The sequence below is a fragment of the Aulonocara sp. 'chitande type north' Nkhata Bay genome, linkage group LG2 (genome assembly GCF_057382095.1).
Source record: "Aulonocara sp. 'chitande type north' Nkhata Bay isolate Kocher_YH1m ecotype deep benthic linkage group LG2, A_spYH_male_GT1.1, whole genome shotgun sequence".
NCBI lineage: Eukaryota > Metazoa > Chordata > Actinopteri > Cichliformes > Cichlidae > Aulonocara > Aulonocara sp. 'chitande type north' Nkhata Bay.
The window spans coordinates 15,836,345-15,846,691 of NC_141345.1; the positions used below are offsets into that span (position 1 = coordinate 15,836,345).

General features: G+C 41.1%; 1 protein-coding gene across 2 annotated transcripts; it reads right to left on the reverse strand.

Annotated features, from left to right (window-relative positions):
• Nucleotides 1-1,475: 1,475 nt before the first annotated feature.
• On the reverse strand, nt 1,476-9,880 carry LOC147337528 (caspase-3-like). Of its 2 annotated transcripts, none has more exons than XM_086305532.1 (7): nt 9,810-9,880; nt 9,100-9,165; nt 8,060-8,205; nt 7,585-7,713; nt 4,778-4,953; nt 3,702-3,822; nt 1,476-1,912 (listed from the first exon to the last, which is right to left on the reverse strand). In XM_086305532.1, the coding sequence occupies exons 2-7, from the start codon at nt 9,159-9,161 to the stop codon at nt 1,683-1,685; spliced, it is 864 nt and encodes a 287-aa protein (XP_086161658.1). In that variant the 5' UTR covers nt 9,162-9,165; nt 9,810-9,880; the 3' UTR covers nt 1,476-1,682. The 2 variants fall into 2 exon arrangements, with proteins under 2 accessions (XP_086161658.1, XP_086161666.1); XM_086305540.1 differs by having other exon boundaries at nt 9,824-9,864.
• Nucleotides 9,881-10,347: the final 467 nt, after the last annotated feature.

The window sequence follows — 10,347 nt, forward strand, 5'->3', positions numbered from 1 at the left end:
CCTGGCTAACTGTAGCAAATACGTGTTTAAATGTGCAAGCAGGTGAAACACGACGGAAATGACTCCCCCTCCCCCCAAATCGTTTATTCTTAGGACATAGACGATCTTTGAGCTGAATTTCATTTTCACTTCCTCTGTGTCTCTCTCCCTTCGTCGCCCCCACAGCTCCTCTTCTTTCTCCGCCACTGCAACTGGAAACGAAACTAGAAACTTCTCACAATTGTGTGTGTGTTTAAGGGGTTGGCAGCAGCACACCTGCCGTTGTGTGGAAAGGACACGTTTGTAATGTTTCTCCTCTAAGTGTGTAGCTGTGGCCCAGAGTCAAGCTGCAGTTTAGAGTAGTGCACGCAGTGATTCCGTTCATTCTTTCAAAAGAAGAATCGAAACTGAGCTGTGCAGTTTCACATGAAAATGTCTGCAAGCTAGCAGCAGATCGACAGATTCCCAACACAGCAGCATGTATGCATGACATGTGTCTGTTTTTAATGGAAACTCTGAAGATAAGGCTTCCACTGGCACACTCACACGTACTGAATTTCCCCATTCGTTTATGATTGTTACATTTGGTGTTATTTGTTCTGCCGGTGAGTCACTCCGCACACTGTTTCTGTTTACAGCAAAGAGAAAACAGCTTTGTCAAAATCTGGGAATGGAAAACGTGATGTCTGAGAAGCTCCAACCTCCACACTCGATCCTCAACAAATGGAAAGTGTGTGCCAGCTCTCCACGGGGTCAGGGTTATCTCTGTGACACACACAGCTGAGCCCGGGGAGGGGTCTGACAAACCTATCCAAGGAGTTTGTATTTCACAGCAGTGGGCCCCAGACAGAAGCTGCCTTCTACGCAGAATACAGACGGTTAAAAAGAAAAACGGAAGAATTAGAAAAAGAAGAAGAAGAAGCTGACAACTGTCTAAACAGAAAGTCTTATTTCTTTTCTCGTTTTCAAATTAGCACTTCCACATGGTCGGTGCATCAAGGGTTAAACTGGGCCACAGTTTCAGTTCCTGAAACCTGCTGAGTCATTAAAGGCCTCTGAGAACCACGTTAGTTGTTCCTCTGGCCTCCTCTAGTGGCTGCATGTTCACACCGTTGGTTCAAAATACAAAACATCTGGCCTGTCATATGGTCAGCTCTATGAGTGTGTGGACTGCTGCTTCTGCACGCCACCAGAGTGGACTTTAAGTCAAACAAAGAAGATGTGACTGAAGTGCGGACCTTCAGCTTCAATTCAAGGATTTTAACACATGTATTGAATTAAATGTTTTACACATAACCTCCCATTTTCAAAGGCTCAGAAAGAACTGATGATTCAAAGTGTTGAACCTGAGTTTGGTAGATGTTCACTGGAACTCTCAATATGAGGTCCAAAAACATGCCATTGTTAGGCCGACAAAACATAAACCTACGACAGACAGCAAAAACGTGCGGAGCGCGCAGAAAATACAGATGGAAACTGTCACAACACTGTTAAGGGTTTTTTTTTTCACTTTAATACAAACATACATCCAACACTAAAACACTAAAATCAATGAAAGTATCACTAATCTAAGTGCCAATTGTGCAAATGGGTTTAGTCACATTTAAATCACTATCATCCTGCTTTGCATCAGCTGCAGCACAGCACCAGACTTTGCATTTGGTCAAGGAGAACAAAGATGATTGAGGTTCAACCATGTAAATCTAGACGGGGAAGTAAAAGTCTTTGGTCAACATAGAGACGATACAGGGGATCTGCTTATTGCAACCAAAGCCAGGCAGGTTGCTGGAGGACTCGAAGTAGCGTGAAACACCATAGTTGACTCGCGTCATGATCTGCATCAGATCCAGCTTCCCACTGTAGCGCTCCAACATCTCACACAACATCAGTATGAACCAGGAGCCGTAGGTTGTGTTTCTCCATGAGTAGTATCCTGCAGGACGACTGACAGTGTTAGCGCTCTTAGAAAACACAACGAGGAGGCGATCGTTCACTATAATACACAATCCTGACACTAATAGTAGCTGGACTGGTGACTGATACAAAACACTGATCTATGGGAGGGCATCTGTTTAGTTCAGCTGTGTGTTTATTATTACTACCATGGTACTCAATTTAATTTAATATCATTTTATGCAGTAAGATATCGATAGAACTGATACCGGGGCTGGTATTGGATCAATACTAGCCCAATACGCTCAATGCTTTAGTTTGTCTGTCCCCTGTAAGTTGCTCCCATTCATCAGAAAGGAGACATGTGGAAGCAATGCTCCTCTCATGCAGGCACACTTTGCTCCGCCCCTCCTCCCTGCTCTACTGCATTCCGATCTCCTGCGGTCATGTGACTCAGCAGCATCAAGCAGAGCCATGTAGGTTGCAGTGAGTGAGAAAGCAACACATTGTTTAGAGGTAAGTTACGGTTGTTAGTCATTGTGGCAGAGGTGTGGCCTCTGGCCTGCTGCAGGGGAGGGACAACACAGTGAGCTCACAGGAAGGCGTGGTTGAAACACAGGTGTGCTGGCTCAGTTCTTTTTCAGTGACAGCAGAGCAGAAAAACGTGTGTGTGGCAGCAGCCTTGGAGTGACCGTTTCCAGCATGCAGAGCACCAAAGCAACAGAATCTACTGCCATAGACAATAAACAGAATAAACTGACAACGCTGTGTGTGTGTGTGGTCCTTGCCACAGTCATCTTAGCTGTTACTTTAGCCGACTGATCACCTAAAGGCTGTATTAAGACATTTAATTATATATCCAGCCCAGTCAAATCAGTTAGCTAAATGATGGTACTGGAGCAGAAAAAAATATACCTCAAAAATGAACCATGAAAGATGTCTGAGTATAATGAAGAGTTGTATTTTATTCATACAACAAATTAAAAACAGATATTCCAGAGTCAAAATCCACGAAAAGCTAAACTAGTTATTGTAAAAAAAAAAATCACAGAGGTTTAGTGGTCACTAAAGTGTGTCCAGAAATGTTAAATTGATGATGATTTATGTCATAGATCACGGCACTCTGCTGTCCTGCATCAGTTGCCTTTTCAAGTTAAAAGTGTCTATATTTGGCACGTCTGTCTGTTTCTGAACTCAGAGTTTTCAGAGTTGTGTTTAATTTTTGGGTTTTTATTTCCATTCTTTCTTCAGGTCATCTGGTTCTTGATATTGTTTCTGTCTGTTTTCATTGGGTTTTTTCATTAGTATCCTGTTCCTCTTTTCTTCTTAGTTAGAGTTTGTTCTTTTATTGTTATTCATCCCATAACGTTCTTGTATCCACATCTCCCTGTTTCAGTGGCTTGTTTTCATTTCCTCTCTTATTTTGGTAGTCATTGTCTCCTGTGTTTTGCATTTAGTTTGACATCTCTTGTGTCATTATCCTAATAGTTTCCACCTTTTTTTCTCCCACATGTTTGAGGCATATATTTTAATGTCCCATTTCTGTATGTGGGCTACATCCCGAGCTTAAAGCATTGATCTTATCGCAGTAAGCGTGTAAATCCCTGTCTCTCCTATGTTCTTTACCAAAGTGTCTATTTTTTACCTGCCATTTCTTATCTTTTAATTTTTTGGAGATCAAGTATTATTTGCACTTTTTTTGGTCTTTTTTATGGACTTTGCCATCAGTTCAAATAAAGCTCACCTTTTCCCACTGCCTTCCATGTGAGTCCACCCTTTAGCCAAAATGTGATGTAGCCTATTAAGATAACAGAAAACACTGTTTGTACCTGGAGCGGTGGAATAGGCGTATAAGAAGTCGGCCTCCACAGGAATCTTCTCAGACGTCTGCTCGTCTCCTACACTGTCGGTCTCAATGACTCCCTCATCCAGGTTTGTACCACGGCATGCCTGAAAAGGAAGGAGAAGCAGATATTATCAAAGCCCTTCTTGAAGCTCCACTTGGCAAACATCTTGAAACATCTGTATAAACATCTGTATAAAGTCACCAGTCAAATTTGATAAAAGCAGCTTGTATGTACTTTTTCAAAAGCTCCATACATCCATTCATTTTCTGTCACTTATCCATCTCTGTGTCGCAGGTACACTAATCCAAGCAGAGATGGCCAGACCTCCCCTACCCAGCTGACTGCTCCAGGTGAGGTGGCTGGGAATAAGCTAGGCGTAACTACCTGAATGTTTCTGGTGGATGGAGGATGTAATGTACAGCTAGACATCCAGTTTTTTGCAAGTATTTTAAATCTTAGCACCAAAAGCATTCAGGTTGTCACAGTCAAGCAGGCGTGTACATCCGTGTGTTTAAAAGTTGTTATAACTTTCCAGAATGGACTAAACCAAAAACAGAATTTCAGGAAAAAACTGTGTCTGTCATCCTCCTGAATACTGAGGAAAACAAGCATCTTTCAGTTGAACTCATTTTGACCAATACAGAAAACAAAATGAGTCGGCTGGGTCTCAGGACTCATGTTGAAGTAGAGCTGGGTGTAATACCAATGCGTACCACAAGATGGTGCAGTGACACAGTGTAACATTATTAAGAGGAACTTGTCATTTAGAAGGAAGACTGGCAAAAGGCTACGCCTCCTGAGGAAATGGGGATAACTGCTCTCTAGTATTTGGTATTAGCTGCACCTGTTTTACGGTGGCATCAACTGTAGAAAGGGAACATAGTCTAAATGTTGTAACATGTAGTAATTAGCTTTTTCTCATTGAAAGTGAGTTTAGACTCCTTATCAAAGTTCCAAAGCAAATTACGATCAATGGAAATATTTTACAACTTGATCAAATACAAATGAAAACATGACTGTATTCACAGAAGTGTAGCACACTGGCATAATTAACTAACCTGAATGAAGAAGAGCTTTGGCTTCCCCACCAGACCCGCACAGTAGTCTCCTCTGAAGCACTTTGCCAGGGTATCGAACCTTTCGGGGCCATCGGTGCCGTAAATCACACCCTCATCTCCATGACTAAGCAGCACACACACGAATGATGCATTGTTCTTGTGGTCCTCTTTGGATGCTGGAAACACAGCAGAGTAGATGGGAAACAATATGAGTTATTAGTCCAGTTGTTTTAAAGAGTGCTACTAAAATAGGTTTAGGTTTTTAGGGACTTCATATTTCTGCAGTACATGTACGCTGTTGGAGCTCCTGCCTATTAAAGCTCACACTCCCAAACAGTCCAGTCTGCTTTTATTTGTTAGTTAGCATGGCCCTCTAACAACTGCTAGCAGAAACACAAAGCTTTGGTCAATTAGGAGGGCGCAGGTGGCTTGTTAACTCACTTTGTTAACTCACTTTTACAGCCACGTGAAAAAGAATGAACACCATTCTCAGTTCTAACATTTTGCATATCAAGTTAAAAATGATTTAAGATAAGGTAAGAAACTTGGACAGGGTGATAAGATCCAGGCTGGAAATCTGAAGACAGCAGGTTAAAGTCAGTTATGGCGTTTAACAGGAAGCTGGTTGAGCAGCACAGACGTGGGATTGATTTATTCCTGAGTACGGGCCACATGTCTCTGGAGCAGGGTGGGGAGGGTGTAGCTGACTGAGCCGAGGGGCAGCTGAGTGTAATGAACTCAGGTGTGTTGCTTGGGCAGTGGCAACACACAAACAGCCTCTGATTAACTCATAATTGGTTGTGAGATCTTGCGTCATGGTGTTGGGGTTAACACTTTGTAACCTTGTACATACAAAACATCCCTGATTCAAGAGGAGACACACACACAGGTTTGTGTACTCACTGTCCTGCTCCCAGTATATGTGAGGGTCGTGTCAGGAAGGCCATCCAGCATAAAGCTGTGCTCAGCCATCATGTGGATCCATCCTCTGGACTGATCCACTTAGAAATAAAGAGCAGCTCAAAGTACCCCTCTCTGTTCCTGAGGATTTACTTCAGTTTGTGTTCTTGCACAAATTTTCACTTACAGCCAGGGGTCAGCCAGGGGTCAGCCTTGGAGTGGATCTATTTTTACCCTGTAACACGCCCATTTCACTAAATTCCAGGGTTCCACCAGGAGATGGCGCTCTCTTCCAAAAAACTTGGACTTGGACAGTTAGCTATAGATGACCTTCTCAGCATTATTATAGGGTCTTTACCTTATAATATAAAGCACGTTGAGGCCACAGTTTAGATTCAATACTGAATAAATAAAACTGAAATTCACATTCTTTTGAAAGCTTTCATTGTAAATGTATAGTTTGACCACTCAGACTTTTTGAGGCAGGACTGAGCAAACAGAAGCAACCTCATGGTGTCTTCCCAAAAACGGGACATTAGAGGACTACAAAAAAGAAGCAGTCTATCCTGACATGTGAATTCCATACGTTTAAGATTTTCCTGCTTGATATTCGGTTTTCGTTGTTTCTGTTAACACCGACAATTTGAAATAAAATAAACAGGCGTGTTGTCAGATCGTTGCACCAACTTCTTCTTTTTAAAGGAATTACTGTTAAGTTACTCTGTAAGTTACACTCTGTGATAAATTCAACATGATGTCACAAAATTTGCAGATGTATTAACAACAGTTTTCGTAACATACTCTGGACCGCATACTTTTAAAAACGGATTTTAACAGTAAAATAAAAATCGAAAACTCTTTTGTGATTCATTTTATTAAAGGTCAAAACACACCGATGGCACTAAGAAGGCTTCACAGACAGGCAGAGACGGGCTTTGCTGCTTATCTCTTCGATCATTAAGAGGCGATGATATTCAAACGAAGCGCGGCCGCTGAATTATGAGCGCTAAAATGAGAAAAGCAAAAGTCCCTCATTTGAACTTTGTCATAAAGTTTGAAGGGGAAAAAAGAAAATGATTGTTTTTGTAACAGAGTTCTGTAAATACTTTCTGTCTCTGAATCCTGGAATAGCGTTTACATGTGTTCGAATCACAGCCGGCATCTAGCGGATATTTGTGTTTGGAAGTCGTTGGCCTTCTGTTTGAACGATCAGCTATGTGTGATTGATTTGATGCTCTGCCTCTCTGACCTGTCTGTAAATGCTGGCCTTAAAGTTACTGCAGCGATTTATCAGAGATGTGCAGAGCGCTGGCGGTTAACGCAGCAATTTACTGCATTTTAAAATGATGCAATTCTCAAATTATTATTAAAACTACAGTTAAGTCATCTATGTAATATATTTAAAGTGTTTATTTATTCATTCATCGTCAGACGGTTCCTGCAGTTTCGCATAAATTCTGCGTGGTTTATTCCCTACAGTCAGGTTTAGGGTCACATGATGATGATGAAGCTTTGACTGAACAATCACAAGGAACCATTTAGGAAAGAAATTAAACAGATATAAATCCTGAATAATTTAAACTGCATAGTTTAAAAAAATCGTAATCTTCAGGTGTTGAGAGTGCTGTTTCTATAGTTGCTCATTAACATCAGGTCTTTTTAAAACCTGGTCAAAATTAAGTTTTTCCACATCTATCTATCTAAATTTATATGACTGCACATACACCTGCTGTTGCATTTGGAGTGTCTCTTTCACAGTGCAAAAAGAGTAAACGAGCATTAAACTGAATCACAAACATGATCCAGCTGCAGACAGTATCAGCTGACAAACTGACTTCAGCATAACGGCACGGGGAGGATCGTTCTCCACACACACGTAAACATGAATGAGCCAAAACTCTTCTTACCATCTAGCATTAGTTTCTTCATCTGCGCCGCAGTCTGGTTATGGTGCACTTTGACCTTGTAGCCCAGCTTACTGAAGGTGTTCTCAACATTGGCAGCATCAACATCTGTGCCATCACGAGTGCTCATCCCTGCAGAGACACACCAGCGAAAAGGCAGCGCGCTGTAAACATCAGCGTCTTCAGTGTATTTTCAAAGAGGACGTGTATCCTGACTTCACCCTGACTGTGACACTTTGGACTGATAACACTGAGCCTGATCTTTGTAGCAATGACACAAACTCCAGTTTCTTTTTGTCTTTTTAATCAAGTGTTTCTTTAAACTGTCACAGCACGATTCCTCTCCGCTGTAACTCCATGAAAGACAGCAGTAGTCAATCACAGTGGTGACTATGGCAACAGGAAGGCCCAGGCAGAGGCCAAATCTATTAGTGTGTGAGTCAGTGTGGCCCGAGCGGCAGGATGGACCCACTGTTACCTATTGTTGGGTGGAAGTTCTTGTTGTTGATAACCAAACAGGTGCCGATGCATGGGTAGTCCATCTTGTAGCGGTAAGAGTCAGAGGCTTCTGGTCTGCTGCTGTTCGTTTCCTTGGTCTTACCCTTTCCTGCATTTGCTTGTTTCCTGAAAGTGTACACACAAACAATGTGATTACCCTTCACTGAAGAACTTAAGAACTTGTTTAGCGGGCATCATACTTAGAAGAACATTTTAACAACTGTGCAGATACATATTGTAGATAAATATCTTTGTTTAGGTCAGGTGTTACTACAATGCCAAAATTGTTTCCAGGGGTCAGGCAATGCTCAGAAAAATTAGAAAAACAACACTTAGTAAGTTAAATGATGAAATGAAAGGTTAATGACAGGAAAATTAGAAAAAGTGCAGCTTGTTTGGAAGAAGAAAGCCTCTTCTCTCTAAAAAGAACACGGTAGCAGGGTTTCACATATCTGGAGAAAACCAAAAAGAGCACCTCATGCTGACTGAGGGGGATGATTTGGGCTTGGTTTGCAGATACAGGACCTGTGCACCAAGCAGACAGGCGTTGAGTCAATCATCAACTCCTCTACATAGCAAATTATTCTAAAATGAACTGTGAGGCCATCTGCCTAATAGCTAAAGCTAAGGCTCATATGATCCTGATGGCACCGGCAAATCTAGAACAGAAAGGCTGAAAAAGCAAAGAATCAACGTGCTGCAATCACCCGAAGTCCTGTAACGAGACCCGAAGAGAGCTGTGCATAAATAAATGCCTGCAAAGTCTCAATGAACTGAGGCAATGTAGCAAAGAAGAGCGAGCCAAAATTGTGATGAACTGATAAGGACATCACTGTAGAGGAATATTTGCTTATACAGAAAACAATTACTTCAAGCTTGTGTGGCTAAACGTGGTTCTGCAAGCTGCTGAATCATTGGGTGTGCATGTTTTTCACAGACTGTACAGCATCCTGCAGAAACTTTATGTTTCATATGACTGTACGCGGAGTCAGACAGTGAGCAGTAATGCACAATAGTTACCACAATTTGAAGAGGCTGGCATCCACCACGTCCCCCTCCCTCTGCTTGTCACCATCAGCCATGTTCCTGTGCACAGAACAGAGAAAGAAGTCACCACAGAAAGAGGACAAAACACCCTGTGACTCCTAACAGTCTAACAGAGCACGCCAAACTGTGCAAGGTCAAACTAGGAAGTTGCTCACATGAATATTAATTGTTTGGTTCAATGCAGTTTATATTGTTGGGTGCATGGAGGCACAGCCTGACATGAAGCAGATTCTGATGTATCCCCACAAAAAAGCAGAAGCTAAACCAAACTTAAGATGTAGCTCATAGCGAAACAAAAACCATATACACCCATTTTATAGTACAAAGGACAAAATGAATCTCTCTATTTCATTACAAACAAAATCTAAAGTTCAATATTAAACTCTCATTTTGTTCCCGGACAATATCAGGATATGAGTTTGATAAATTACCCCAACACTGGGATGAGGTGCGTAAAATGTAACTGCAGACAAAAACTACAAACCTAACATACGACAACTGTGCATTAAATTGTTACTACAGCTAATGTTACACAGTAATAAAGACGAGTGAACAAAGTCCTAAAATTGATATCCCCACGCTGCTTTTTTAAACAGTTTCATTTTAGTTACAGCTCCGTCAGAAAAACATATAAGTGAAACAAAACGGCTCACAGGAGTAAAAACCAATAAAGTGGAACATACCTAAATAAACGTACCCTGTAACGAGACAGTAGAAAACAGTAGAATGCGCTTTTATGACATCTGTGACATAAATAACGTCAAACAGGAAATCTCTCACTTAAGACCTGAGACGGTCGGGACGCCGTCCCAGTGTGGGCGGGAGAAGACAACGTCACTTTTTAAAAATCCAACTTTATTAAGAACAACAAGACATTGTCAATCTTTATATCGGGAAATTTCATTTACATAAATGTAAATTTCAAAACTCAACCCCATCATTTAATTTGTTTTGATTGAAATTGAATATTACTTAAACTCTCTTAAATTAATAAAAAAAAAAAAAAGGTTTATCATTGATTGAAATTCATTCAGAAGCTTTTAACAAACGAGCTGTCATAATTACAACTTTCAAGTACAAAGTTGTTATGAAGTCTGTCACATCCCTCTTTTTTCCTTTCCTTTATTTATTTACCCTTCTTATTTCATTGTACTGTTTATTGTTACTCTTATTTGCCCTGGATATCTACTGTACAAACTGAACTGGAATGACTGACTGTTC